Source organism: Pseudopipra pipra, chromosome 19, assembly GCF_036250125.1.
Source record: "Pseudopipra pipra isolate bDixPip1 chromosome 19, bDixPip1.hap1, whole genome shotgun sequence".
NCBI classification, from domain to species: domain Eukaryota; kingdom Metazoa; phylum Chordata; class Aves; order Passeriformes; family Pipridae; genus Pseudopipra; species Pseudopipra pipra.
In genome coordinates, this window is record NC_087567.1 from 5,007,838 (window position 1) to 5,022,581 (window position 14,744).

The 14,744-nt window shown below is 52.5% G+C and overlaps 1 protein-coding gene across 2 annotated transcripts in view; it reads right to left on the minus strand.

Moving 5' to 3' along the window:
- Window positions 1–5,197: 5,197 nt before the first annotated feature.
- MGAT5B (alpha-1,6-mannosylglycoprotein 6-beta-N-acetylglucosaminyltransferase B) overlaps window positions 5,198–14,744 on the minus strand; it is a 64,754-nt gene continuing 55,207 nt past the window's right edge. For both annotated transcript variants that reach the window (XM_064675731.1, XM_064675729.1), the window contains exons 14-17: window positions 14,144–14,260; window positions 7,666–7,740; window positions 6,948–7,222; window positions 5,198–5,823 (exon numbers count right to left, since the gene is read on the minus strand). In XM_064675731.1, coding sequence (XP_064531801.1) covers window positions 5,625–5,823; window positions 6,948–7,222; window positions 7,666–7,740; window positions 14,144–14,260 — 666 coding nt within the window. In that variant the 3' untranslated portion in view covers window positions 5,198–5,624. The remainder of the gene's footprint in view (window positions 5,824–6,947; window positions 7,223–7,665; window positions 7,741–14,143; window positions 14,261–14,744) is intronic.

Sequence of the window (14,744 nt, forward strand, 5' to 3'; positions counted from 1 at the left end):
AGCCAAAGAACATCTTCCTTGCAGCTGCACTGGAGCTGATGCACCAAGGGGCTGGTGATGGAGAGAAGCTGTGGCTGCCCCATCCCTGGAAACATTCAAGGCCAGGTTGGACAGGGCTTGGAGCAACCTGGTCTAGTGGAAGGTGTCCCTGCCCATGACTAGATGAGCTTTAAGGATCCCTTCCAACCCAAACCATTCCATGATTCTCTGATTCACATTTGCCTCAGCACTGCATGGCCAGGCTCGCTGTGTTCCCCTGAGCCACACGTATGGATCATACATACCCCTGCTCCCACTGCTGCACAGCCAGGCAGCTGGCAGAGCTGATGGCACTTCCTATTATTTTTCTCAACACTCTCCTGAAAATTAATTAATTCAATTAATTGATTAAATAAACACTCCTCCACGCTCGGCGGCGCTGAGCCAGCTGTGCACGGTGTCAGGCTGCAAGAACATCACCCATTCCCAGGCTGACTTTCCAGGTCCTGGTCTCAGTGACAGGAAATTGGGGGACTTTGGGAAGGAATTGGGGCTGGTGAGTGAGGGGTTGCAATGCAACCTTCAGCAAAAAGCTGCACACAAACCTCTGAAGTGGCTGCATTTCCATGCAGGTTGCGAAGCCTTCCCTTGTTTCTTAGTGATGCTGTGAGATGCTTTGAATCCTTAGATGAAAGGAACTAAATTAGGACAGATCATTATTTCCTGTTTTCTGGTTTATATTTAGAGGAAAAGCTGATACCTCTGGCAGCTCGTTCTAACACTGAAATCAAACCTCTGTCCTGCTTCTAACTGGTCTCTCTACAGGGATCTGAGTTCCAGAGGGTGAGAAGTGGTAGGAGCCCTCTGAGAGATGGTGAGGAGGTGGGCTGAACACCCCACCAGCCCCTTTCCTCCAGCATTCCATAGCCAGCACCCAGGTGTTGGGAATGGGCACTTTATTCATCTATTTTTGCCCTCCTGAGGTCCTTTGCAAGTGGCACCTGTGCCGAGGGGTCCTGGGTAGAGGTCAAGCCACAGAGGCACCTAATCCCCCCAGAACACTGTGCCCTCTCCCCATCCTCCCAAGCTTTAATTTCTCCCCCCTTTCCAGAAGACCTGGATGCTGAGGGCTGGGTCCTGGTTCAGCTTCCACAATCCCTGGCCTGGGGGATGTCCCATCCTGTCCCCCCACCCCAGGCACTGGTGGGAGAAGCTGCACCCTCAGCAGTTCTGCTCGGGTTTGTGGATGGCTCGTTGGTATTTCCCTGCCTGCCCGAGGGATAATATTGAATGGGCCTTATCTCTCCCGAGAAAATATCGATCCCGAGTTTTAATGGTTTTCCACTAACGAGCCACAATGAGTGTCACTGGGCACCACTGATAAAAAAGGGAATGCTCAGCCCCACAGCTCTGAAAGGCAGTTTCACCCCCAATCCAAGTGTCTGCTATCAGACAAAACAAACAAACAAAAAAAGAAGTGAAAAGAAAAAGAAAGAAAAAAGGCAAAAGATTTTACTGCTCTTTTCACTCAATAAGTCTGAGGACAGATTTTTCAATTCTGGCTTCGCCAAAGGGAGGAAGAGATGAGGGAAAGGGACAGGAGATTAAATGCATTAGTTTATTTTGGGAAGTCTTTCTAAAGGGGGGAAAAAATAATATTAAAAAAAAAAAAAAAGGAAAAAAGTGTGACACTAGGGAGACAGGACTCAATTAAAGCAAGACCTTGAAATACATGAGCCAGCAGTCCCGACCACGGCTCCATCAGACTTTCCTGTCAGGCAGCAGGCTGTGGCTCCGGGAGGCTGTGTGGCAGCTAGATCCATCACCTGGGGAAATAACCGCCGGTGCTTACATCTTCAGCAGCTCCTTGATCTACCGATAAACCCGTTAGGGGAAATAAATGGGTTTCTCCTGCCTGGACTGTCCACACCGGGGATGCGATTCGCCATTTCGCCCGGCTGCTGATAAGCAGAGGATCAGGAGGGAAAAGCCACTTTAACGATTTCCTAATAAAGCCCCAGATAAGAGCCGAGCAGCGCTATTACCTCCCCCGGCTGTGATTTACAGCCCAGATTGCTGCTCCGGGCTGACTCCACAGGGGAGGATGCCGGTGCAGGGAGAGGTGCTCAACTGGCAGCAGGATGCTGTGAGGGGACACCCGCCCTCCCACCAGACCCCCCTGCTCCACTGGCAAGGGAAGGTTTTGTTGCCATCAACATTAAAAACAGGAGGAAAAAAAAAAACCCAACCAACTCCAGAAAGAAAGTTCTGAGTGGAATTACTAAGAAGAGCGAGGCTCAGAAACAAAAATTGCCCCTGGCTCCATTTCTAGGTAAGGAAAATGGATTTCCAGAACAATATCACTCTTTTGACACGCTTGTCCTGGTTTCACAGCTGCCAGAAAACAGGTTAGGAAAAAAACCCTGCAAATCTTTAGGAAGCTCTGCTGCCTGGATGCCACCAGAGATGCCATCAAAAGGTTCAACCCACACCCCAAGGAGACCACAGGGGCTCCCCACACACTGGCTGTTCAACAGACTGTCCCATCCACCAGCACTGGAGGGTGCAGCTGACAGCCCCTCATTTGATTTTTAATTGTTTGGGTTTATTTGTAGCTTTGACACAGTTTCCCTCTTTTTCCTCCCCTCCCAGCTGGGGATTTATTCCTTGCAATTAGCTGTGGGAATTAGAATTGCTTTCAAATGGCAGTTACTCTGCTTCCCTTTAAGTTTCTTTCATGCTCCTACTCACTAAATTGTGAATTTAATTTTTGTATCCTCAGGCCTCCCTTCCAAATGGAAATGTGTCCTGGCCACAGAGACCAGGGCAAGTGCTGGAGACCTGCTTGGGCAAGAGCTTGGGAAGGCAGTGGGATGCTCCAGTGATTGCTCAGGCACAGCCAGGGCCAGAAACAGGCAGAGAAAAGTATTTCCAGGTGACAAAGTCCCTTCTCTTTTACAACAATAATTACCCAATAATGCCCCACAGCCCTGACACACCCACGTAACATTTTGGTGGCAATTCTGGACCCAAAACTGATGTTATCACCCAGCACTGGCATTCCCAAAACAGCCCAGCCTCCACCTTGCCTCTACAGGGGATTTTAGGGATCAAGGCATCCCCCTGCTCCCAGCTGGGGCTCCACATGGGATGAGGCAGGAGGGGCTGCCCCCAGCACCCACACTCCAGTCCCTGTGACATCCAGAATCCACGAGCCATCACTGACAGACCAACAAGAGAGGCTTTTCCCCAGGAGAAGGTGCCCAGGACTGGGTGCCCACTGATGGGGCAGAGACATGACACTCAATCCCAAAGCTTTACTGAGCCCCATCACCCAAATTTACAGGCTGACTTGAGATCCAACAAGGTTCCAGACAGATCATTATTCCCCATGGCAGCAGCGAAGGTGAACCAGCCGCCTTTTATTTCAGCTTGGAGAAAAATGCTCCTGCCAGGGGATAATTGGGACTCTCTGCGGTGGGAGGCAGTGCTGGGCTGCCAAAAGGTGAAGGCTATTTTAAAGGCAGCTGAGCAGAAACGGTGGAAAAATCTGCCAGGGGAGCTCATGTGTAACAGGCGCTGCCTCCAGAGGCATCCCGAGCCTCTTGGTCTTTAAAACTTGCTCAGATCCCCTATAAAACCAGGTTTTATTGGTCTTTACAACCCTGGGAGGCGAATTGCTGGTGGCTCCTGCTGGCAAAGCCCCCCAGGCCGGCTCCTGCCCACCCAGCACTCGCAGCAGGCGGGGTGGGTGCTGCAGGACTCTGTGCCAGGGGATGCTTTGAGGCTGAGATGAAAGGTGCCTAGAAAGGTGCTGTTGCTCAGCTCTGCTAAGAGAGGTTTGCGCTGCTTTTATTTAGACACAGGCTGGCTGCAAGACACAGAAATTACTTAATCAATCCTTCCCCCTGGCTGGCGTCACAGGCAGGATGGAGGCTGCCCACGCAGTTTGGAGCTGAGGATGATAAACTGCTCTGGGATAATGGCAGTGTCTCCACCTCCTGCCTCACCCAGCACAGGATTTGGGCCAGGCTTGCAGGCTCAGATGTCGGGATGCCCAGAGGACACGAGCACTCTGTGGTGTCACCCTTCCTGGGGACAGAGCAGGGAGATGGTGAGGGGAGTGGGGCTCTGCCCAGTGCTGTAGCACAGTTGAAGGAATGGGACTTTCTCCCAAAACCTGCCACGGAGAGGACATGCTGGAGGTGCCAGGGCTGCCCTGCCCAGCTCCAGAGAGCAGCTGGGTCACAGGGGAAGACCTTGTGCACTCATCTGTGCCACTGCTCTCCATCAGCCACCACGAGCCATGGGGGACAAGCCTGCCAGGGCCTGGGACCCTGCAGTGGCAGTGCCAGGACACGATGCCACCCCACCAGCCTCCCTCCCCAGCTGGGCCAGGAGCTCTCCCATGCAGGGAAGGGCTGGGAGGGAGTTTCCAGCCCATAACTTTCGTGCCACATGTTTTACAGGATGCAGAAGTCTCACCATGGAACACTTCCACAAAACAGGAGGGCTGAGCACCAACCTTAACAGCAACACCCTGCTCTGTTGAGCAACCCTACAAAAACAAACCAGGTCACCCCAGCCAGTGCCAACCCCAGGCAGAGGATGTGCTGGGAGGGGAAATGTTGGCAGCAGGGAAAACTCCCCCAAAGTGAGAGGAATGGCAGTAAGGAAAGTTGAAGAAGTGAAGACAACTCATGGAAGATGATCACTTGGAGTTTCCTGTGGTGGCAACATCTGGAGCACACAGTCATGATGTTGCTTTTGCAGCTGCTGAGCTGCTCCCTCTCCCCTTGGCTGCTGCCCACTGGTAATTCCTTTTGGCTGCTGCAGCACATCCTCCTCCCTGCCTGCTCATTCAAGCCCCGAGCAGCTCCTATGCCCCCTCCACCACCTCCAGTCATCCCTGGAGGGATGTACAGCTCTGTGCATGGGTGAAGAGCAGCCCGAGGGGCTGGGGGACTCACTTTAGGCACCTCTGCCCCGCTGGGAACACCACCTCAGGAGTCAGCATTCTTCCCAGGAGCCCATCCCACCCCTCACTCCCCAGGGAAAGCCTGGGAGCCACCCAGTCCCTCCTGAGGGCACCATGTCCAGCCAACCCAGCTGCTCTCCTCGGGCTTTGTCCTTCCCCAGCTCCACATCCATGGCAGGCACCAGCAGCCTCCCTGTGCCCCCCCAACACAGCTCTGCCCAAGAACTCCCACAGAAGGGCTGGGTGTTGCTTCCCCTTTAATTTACCACTTGTCAGGGGGAGGGTTAAAAAAAAAAAAAAATCAATAAATAAAACAACTCAGGATGCTTGAAGAGGATGAAAACCCTGAAACTGCAGTCTGCTGGTGGCTTGTCCCATTGCCAGAGGGAAGGGAAGGGTGTCCACAGCCCCTCTCTCCCCCTACCACTCCATCCCAGCGCCACCAGGTCCAGGTGGGTTCGGATGCGGTCGGACGATGCTCCTCGGGAAGAAAAATGAAACCAAAGTTCAGGACATGGTCATTCACAGTTGGCTGGTGGATGAAACAACGCCCAGAGTCAGAGAGCCCTGGGAGGGACCTGTCCCACCTCCTCGTCCGCTGCAGAGCTTTGAGAAAAAGCCACTCGGTGCACGTCGCGCGTCACAAACGCGGTGGGGACACCCCCCATCACAAGCAGTCCCTGCACAGAGCCACTTGTCCTTGCTGGAAGTCACGGCAGGGGCAGAGGCGCCGGTACTTGGTGTTGTAGCCGGCGCAGCTGAAGAGCAGAGGCTCCTTCTGGAGGTAGCACTCGTGGACGTTCTCGGCCACCGCGGGGTACAGATGGTTCATCTCGTACTCGGTGCTGTCGCAGGTGATGCTGAGCCTGGGAGCGAGGACAAAGCAGGGTCAGTTCAGTGAGGAGCCTGCCTGGGGGTTCACTGAAGGGGTTTTGTCCTTCCCAGGGAGGTTCCTTGGTGAAGCGTGGGGGCAGATCTTTGCTGATCTATGCTTGGCACCCCTTGGCTAAACTGAGTGCTTGTCACCAGCCCAACACACCACACAGGAAGGGAATGAACCTTGCAGCTCAACCCTGCAGCCCAGACATCACCCCAACCCTTGCATGGGCAATGGGTGGCTCAGGATCACCCATAAAAACCCACAGAAATCTTAGGAGTTGGACTCACTGATCTTTGTGGGTCCCCTCCAACTCGGGATATTCTACAATTCTTTTAGAGCCCCTCCATGACCAGCAGGTCAGTCCACTCTCCGTGGACACCTCCTACAGCAGCTAACATTCCCTGGAATGGACATGAGCTCAGTGGATGCCCACATGTGCCCTGCTAGCTGGGATTAGCCAGAAAACTGGGCTGGGCATCAGCAAATGCCCTGAGGAGCAGCAAAAATGCCCAGTGCAGACCTCAACATCCCCCCCCCTCCCAGATGCAGATGGAGCAGGAGCGCTGGCATCGCCCTCCCACCAACCCCTCTCAACTGATCAGTCCCTGAGCCAGCTCATTTTAAGTTCTGGAGGAGGACAAGGAGGGGAGAGAGTGAAACCCAAGCCCCAGCTCTAATTTATCATATAAAACTGTCAGTGGGACGCGCAGCTCCTGCCTGACCAGTGTGACAGCACCGGCAAGGCTCGCATTTTAATTGCCCACAGAGCAGATTTATACTCTATTAAAACTTTACCGCTGTGTGTTCAAAATGCAGTTTTACAGAGAGACAGATTAAAAATGAGAGAAAGGCACAGAGCACGGCAGAGAGCACAGAGGAGGGGGAGAGGAACAGGGTGGGAGAGAGGCGGAACCGTGCCTGGAAAGGCTGTCACTGCATGAAGCTGGACAGGCAATTCCCTGCCTGCATTGCCTTGGGCACGAAGGCACCTCAAAGGGATTTCATCAGGGGGCACATGAGGAAAATGGGTGGTGGGGATGGAGGGAGCAAAGGGAACACTGTCTGGCTGTTGGCCCCTTCCCCAAATTCACTGAGAAGGTCACAACTCACTGGAGAAACACCTCCTCCTTGTTGAGGAACCTGAAGAAGGTGGGCTCGCAGACCAGCCCGTGCCGCCGGCACGTCTCGGTGCACGTGTGCCGGGTCTCTGACACCCACACCTGCAGGGAGCCCACGGGGGGCCAGGCCTGGGGGTCCCGGCTGGCCCTGGGCGACCACACCAGGTGAGTGGCGTTGGGGGACAGCACCAGTGGGCTCGGAGGGCTTTGCATAGCAGGACTCTTGGTCTTGGGAGGCAGAGGAGGAGATGACGTGGTGCAGAAATCCTAGTGGGAGAGAAGACAACGGGTCAGCGAGCTGAGGGACAGGGAGAGATGTTAAGGAAGGGGAAGGGAGCCTGCTGGCAGGACAGGAGGACACTTGGGATGATGAGTTTGCTCATCAGGTTGAGGTCACCTGCGTGCATAGATGGCATCTCCTGCTGTGGGGGATAAACACATTGGTCACCTCTTCTCCCAGTGCTGCCTTGTTCTCTGCAGCAGAAAGGCCTTGACCCAGCCCTAGCACCCCCAGGGATCCTCCACCAACCCCCAGCATCTTTGGTTCACAACAGACCTCCCCCAGCCACATCTCCTGGGTGCTTTCTGCAATTAGGGCACTGGCTGCACAATGCCCATGGGAGGGCAGGGATGTTCCCCAGGGAGAAGAGGGAAGGTTGGCCAGGAGAACAGAGATGGTTCCCCAGCAAGGACAGGGATCCTCCCCCAACCTGGTGCTGAATGTAGGCGTGGATCCGCTCCAGCATCCCCTCGCAGGTGTACTCGTAAGGCAGGTAAGGGTCCACCTGTGAAGGGGAAGAGCAGAGCACAGGCAGCAAGCAGGGACAGCCTTGCCCTGCCCCTGAGCCCAGTGGCCCAGCATAGCAGTACTCTGGGCATGGCTCCCCCACCCACTGAAGCCCACGGCTCATGTCTGTCCACCAAAGCAAGCAGGGAAGAATCCTAGGGCTGGAAAAACCCCACAAGCCACAAAGCACTAGAGAAAGAGGGAGAAGGAGTACTTTGGGTTCAGCCTGTGTAGTGGTGAAAATGAAATCACTCTGTTCCATTTTAGTCTCCCTTTTCTCCACTTTAGGTAAGTTATAAAATCATATCAAATCAAATCAGTTTCCATGCTATAGGTCATGTTGAACTTAAGTATGAACTGTTTCAGCCCAAGAAACACTCAGCACTGGGGGCAAGGGGGAGGAATTTTAAAATACTGGGGAGTAGGCAGGACTGGGAAAATGCCAAGTTAATCCAGAGCAACAGTGATCCCAGTGATGCCTCAGGTCTGGTTTAGCATCCTCTGTTCCTCTGACCTCAATATGGCTTGGCCTGCTCAGAGAGAAAAGCCCAGGCTTCACTGCCCTGGCACTCCAACCCACAAAACCGGCCAGGGAAAAGCCCAGGGCTGGGACTGGCTGTGAACAATACCTGGAAAAACATCTCTCTTTTCCCACTGCCACGCTGCTGAGGGTTTGCTGCCCAGCACCAGTGGCTGTGATGGGGTGGAAGCCACATCTCTGCCAGTCCCTGCTGGCACAGGCTGGGATGGGGCAGGGAGGCAGCAGCAGGCTGCACACTGGGATGGAGCAAACATTGATGCCCACGTGGATGTCGGTGCTGTCGCTGCACCTCCACGTTGATAAATGCTATTTACAGAGTCACCAGCACTTAAACCACGGAGTATTTTTAGTGTGGGTTACAAAACACTGCTGGTCTTCGGGAGACTCTGCCCGCATGCACTTCCTGACATCTCCCTGTCCTGAGAGTCACCCTTGGATCCTGGCATGGCAAACACCCTTCTCATCCCCCAAATGAGCATGTCCCTGGCACTGCAGTGGCACAGGCTCCAGGGGGAGCAGGCAGGAGCAGGCAGGAGCAGGCAGGAGCAGGCAGGAGCAGGCAGCCGTGCTCGCTGCCCTCAGCAGGGCTGGTACGTGTCCATTGTCCCAAGGTCCAGAGTGATCTTCCCCATGGGAAGAGCATTTCCACAAGGGCTGTGTCACTGATGCCCCACTTCCCTCTGGAACAAATTAATTTTTAAGAAACTCTCTGCCCTGGGAAGACGTATTTTGCCACGCTCCCTTATTTTCCCAGAGGTGTTACATGAGCCGCAGGATGTTGGGGCATGGAAGGAGCTGGTCCTGTGACCCCCTTTCCTCTGCTATCTCTGCAAAAGGATTCATGCAAAAGGATTATAAGCAAAACCACCCCAAAGATAATTAATCCAGAAAACACTGCTGCTTCTATTTTCTGAGCTCTGCACCTCCAAAATAGCTATTTCCTTTTGAAGTACCTGTCAAACCCAAGCTCAAAGGCTCAGTCTGCTGAGAACCCTCTAAGCATCTCCCTGCCATAAATATCCCACCTGAGATCTCAGCCAGGCTGGAAATCACAGCTGCTCTGCCTAATTACAGATGTGCATGCTAATCAGAGCTGACACAGTGACAGGCACCAATCCTGCCTCTGAATTCCTGATGGGCTCTCAGTTAACTGGGGCAGAGTCCTCAAAAAAAAAAAAGAAACAACCAAAGCAGAACTGCCCATCTCAGTTGCACAGAACCAGGCTGGGGGCTCAATGCTGCCTGGCATTAATTTGGGAGAGACAAACCACCCCTTGCTCAGCATCACCAGTGCTCAGTCTCATCTCAGCACTGCCTTCATGGCTGCAATACCGGGGGGCTTTTCCCAGGACTCCTAATTCCCCCAAAACTCCACTGTGGTACCCAGTGGGATGCAGAACATGACTGCAGGATGGAGGCAGAAAACCTCCTTGCGCCTGCAGAGGTGATGCTCCATGTGCAATCCCATCTGCCCACAGACTCCCATGGCCCTGTGGGGTACAAGGGCATCAGGAGCCTGTGGGCAGAGCCCTCTGCAGCCCCTGCTCCTTCCAGCTTCTCTCCCCCTCAGGGGGTCCCCCAAAGCCTCTCACTCTCCCCTACTCCCCTCTCCTGGTCTCGTTAGGATTCAGCTCGTGCATCCAGGGCTGATAGAAAATGCCAATTTTGAGAAGATAATTGTTTAATTAAAATCTGACGGGCTTGGCCTCCTCTTAACAGCCACATCCTTAATGGTATTCCCTGTGTTGCGAGCTCAGGATGTCCCCAGAGCCCTGGGAAGAGAGGGATCCTGAGGTGGAGACCACTGCCTGGCAGAACGATGCACAGGACACCACAGGAGAGAGTGGAGGGGTTGGTGAAGATGGACTTTGCCACCCTTTCCCCCAGGTGAGGAACACAGAGCCAGAACTTTCCAGCCCCAGCACTCTCCATCAGCCAAACAGGGAGTTACTGGTGTCCCATGGGGATACCACCACGAGAGCCCTGGTTTTCTAGTCCCCAGCAGGAAGAGAGCAGTAAGTCTCCCTCACTCAGAAGGAAAAGGGGGGAAAAAAAATCCAAACGTCATCAGACAAATAAGTAGAAAAATAATGCAATTCTCTGCTGGCACGTAACAGCAGGCTGGAACATTTTAACCAGCTATTTTCACTGTGATGTTTAATGCACCGCTCTTTCAGGCATAGTCTGAAATGTATAATTTTCCATTATAGTCCTGTATGTTTGACTTTAATATAATGAAGCCTTCTCCCTTCACTACACCAGAATATTGGGTCTATTAAATTGCTTGTGCGAGGACTGTTTTTGACAATGGAAAAAGCTGAAGGCCCAGAAAATGGTGGTGCTTGCAAACCTCTCTCCTTCTCCAGCCTGTAACCCCTGGAAAATGGCCATGATCCATCACTGGGAAAACCTCCCAGCATCACCTTTCCCAGGGGACACAACTTGTCTCTTTGCCCCATGTCACTGTGCCAGGATTTGATCTCTGACACAGAGGGGTTTGGTGCTTCCACGGTTTCAGTTTTCCTTATAAATAGGTCAGGGATGCAAGCCGCCAGGGAAACCCAGAACTGCTCCAAGTGGGATGAAAGGCAGAGGCACAGCTTGCCAAAAGCCTTCCCCAGCAGTTGCAGGGTGACCCTGAGCAGGTGCCACCTCCAAAAGGACAAGAGAGGGGCGCACAAGGGCTTTTCTGGGGGGAAAAAAACCACATATTGCAAACCCAAGCCACGTCCAAGCCGTGATTCAGCTCCCTCTCCAGAAGGAAGAAGTTTTTTTCAGGCAAAACTAGGTTGGTGAAGGATTCCAGCTGCATCCCAACTGCTCTGTTTGCACAAACACACCACAGGAAGCTCTGTCAGCCTGGCAGGAGCTGGGGCAGGGCTGGAGCTGTGGGATGGCACATCCCACCCCGAGCTGCAGCCCTGGGTCTCAGCAGTATAAAGTGGGGTGCTGTACAGCCCTGCCAGCAGTGACCTGGCTGCAGAGCCACAGGCAGCCTGAGGCAGCCTCAGGTAACACTAAAATATTGCTGAGCATCAGCAAATCCCCCCCAGAACCAAACCAGGAGCTTGCTGTCAGCTTGACTGTATCAGAATTACCGCCAGGTTCATGAAATCAGCTCCCAAAGTGGTTCCCAGCACTCAGCATCCTGGTTCCCAGTCCCTGGCACTCTGGTTCCCAGCACCCAGCACGACTGCCACCAAGAAAAGCTGATGGCAGAGCATCTCACAGCTTCCCACAACATCCCATACCCCCCAAAAATGTTTTGCTGAGTTTTGGCCTGGAAGATGCAAAACCACAGCTGTGGGATAAGTGATTTTTCAGTCATGCAACAACAAAAAAATACTAAATAAAATCAATTTCAGGTCAGTTTTCAGTTTCCAATGTTTCCACCAGTCAAGGAGGGGAAAAAATGTTGTGTTTCAGGTTCAATCTGTCTGAGTTGGTGAAGCAAAGGGAAATGCATCATTTTGGATACGAGCATTCCTTTCAATAAATTGGCAGGGTATTTCCAAACAAAGGCAGGCAGATGGGAAACAAAACCATAGTATTTCATTCCAGTAATTTTGAAATGAAATGTTTTGACAGAAAAAAAAATAAATTGATGGTGGTTATTCTGAAACACAAATTTGTTAGATATTCCAATAACAAAACCCCAGAGGAACAAAACCTTCGGGGGGGGGGGGAAATAAGGAATCAGTAAAATAATTTCTCCAAGTTCCAGTACCTGGTTGGGAAAAACAACAACACTAAACTGTCCAGCCACCAGCTTTCTGCTGTTCCTCCTGCTAATGCCCTTGTTTTCAATTCCTGCTGTAACAAACAGTATTTTAAAAACAAGATACCCAGGGATTCCTGGAGCCAAAGCCCATAATAAAGCTTTTAAACCTGTAAGGTAGGTCAATTTTTAGGCTTAATTGCCTTGACAGCATCTCTAATAAAGCAGACCTTTCTATTTAAGAGATAAAAAGGAAGGGGGGGGGAAGAGGTTCCTGTAAGTTATTCACACTCACTCCCTGCTCTGCTTTGGGAGGATTTATACAATGTCTTTAAAAACCCCAGAGAGGTGAGTTGTGGGATTAACTTCTTGGAGGGAAGGAATCACTCCCCTCCAGGGTGACTGTGTGTCACAGTGCAAGGGGGATGTCAGCAACTGGATTTATTCGTTTGAGGTAAATTTAGGACTTCAACCTTCAGCTGTTGATGGTGATTCCAGGATCTGGGATGCCTTGTGGGAAGGGACTGAGAGGTGGGGGGTCCTTGGTCCAAGAGTGGGAATGGGGAGAAGAGCTGAGACAGGAGCTTGTCTTTGGGCTAAAGAGGGATGGGCATGGCATGTTCTGGCGAGTGCCAGGTGATGGACCCAGTGGGTCCCCACACCAGCTCTTCCCATCACACCACCAAATCCTTCCTAAAATCCTTTCTAGTTCCTTTATTTTTAACCAGACATTATCATTAAGCACCTAAATGACCTGGCGCACATCCAGTCGACATCGCGGCGCAGCTGCTCAGGAGCCAGCACAGCCCTTTTCCCCCCAATCTCCTTAATTCTCCAATCATTCTTTAATTATTTTAATAGCATGGCAGCACCAGGCTTCACTGTTTTCTTTCTTCTTTTCTGGAAAGGCTGAAAATCTCCTTCCCTCTCCCCAAAACAGCTCTCGGCCGCCCACCCACAGCGCTGCCTTTGCTTCGGGGCCGTCTCCAGCCCAGATGGTGGAGGGTCAAGCGCTGACAGCTGGCCCAGCAGCACAGCAGCAGGGATGTAATTATTTTTAATTTAATTCTAATCGAGATACGGGGATGAATGCGCAAAACAACAACTGTTTTTCCTAAGTTAGGTTTGTTCTGTCTCTGCAAATCCACAGAGAAAACGAGCGCGAGGTGAAGAGCTGCGGCAACCGCCTGCGATGAGGTGAGAGACCCAGGCTGATGGCATGGCCACAGCAGCTGAATGTAGCCCCCAAACTGTCACAGACACCCACTTCTGCAGCCTCTAACGCAGGGAAAAGCTTGGGCGTCACCTCTCTGACCAGCATCACCCCTGTCCCCCCCACAGCCCACCCGGCACTGTGAATCCTGAGCCCCCACAGCCCCACGCAGAGCCCTGGTTTCACAGCACATAATGTCCTCACGAGGGGAGGGCTCATCCCAGGCGAAGCAAATTGCAAGCAAAATGGCTATCAGCACTTTTCTCCCCTGCAGGAAAATTGACTTTAATAATTTGGACAACTTGAAAGGCTCCTGCCACAGGGCAGGAGGTAAATATTCATGAGGGAGCGTTTCCAGAGCGGGCGCAGCGGGAGTGCTGCCTTCCCCGAGGGTCCTCATGTCCCCCCCTTCCCTACATCCCTTCATCCTTCACAGAGGCAACTCATGAAGTTATTCCTACTGATTTGCTCCATCTGAACACTAATGATCAACAGTGAAATGGGGGACTGGCAGGCACAGGGGTCTGCAGATCTCTGGATGCTTGCAGGGAGATGCTTTCTGGGTTTTTCTTTGAATCACACCAGATCCCAGCACTGCTGCACATCTCCAGCAATCTCAGCCTCCTGCTCCCAAACCTCATCTGCCTTATTTCAGCTTCCCCTTGCTCCAGCTCTGCCCAGAGGATCCCTCAAAGGCACAGCTCTGCCCCAGGGAATTGCCTACAATACTCAGTACCAAAGCAAAGTGGGAGCACGTGTCCCCCTGAGGCTGCAGGAGACGATTTCTGCCTTACACGTGCAAATAATTCCAAAGGAGAAGCAAGGAAGGAAAAGCAATTAATGCCTGAGAGGGAGAGCCAGGCAGCAGCAACTGCTGCTGCTGTCCAAACCCAGCAGCAATTCACCCCAACACCCACTCTGAGCTGTACCTGGGTCCTCATGATGGTCTTGACAGCAGCTTCAAACTCCTCAGAGTTATTGTAGTCAACAGTCCACACATGTGGCTTCCCAATGAAGTCTTCAGCGTATGGGTGTTGGGAGGACACCTAAAACACAGCAGTGTCAGCAGGATTTTGCAATCCCTACTGGAACAGCTGCTCTGTCCCATTCACAGCCATGATGGCAGAGGAGCAGCAGGCTCAGGCATGGACACAACGAGTTTTAATTCCTTGTACACAGGGAGGTGCTGGAAAAAGGTTTCCTCTGAACCTAGCTGCCCCCTGTCCTCAGGCTGATGTGCTAAAATTCCCAACAACACTGAAATCCCTCCACAGCCCTGAATATCTCCATAATACAAGCACAATTTAAATTTTACCTGAGCCATTTGTGGGTCTGGATGCCAAAAACAGACCAAAGCAGGAAAGGTGTGTGAAGGCACCATGTCTCCCAGGTTTGCCAGCTCCAGAAACAAGGCAGAGAGAAAATCCATTGCCACTGAAGGCTGGGTAAGTCTGGCACTGGGAGAAAGCAGTGCTGGAAACCGCATTGCCCTGATGCCACAGGCAGCCCTCACACTGGTACCCCACAGCC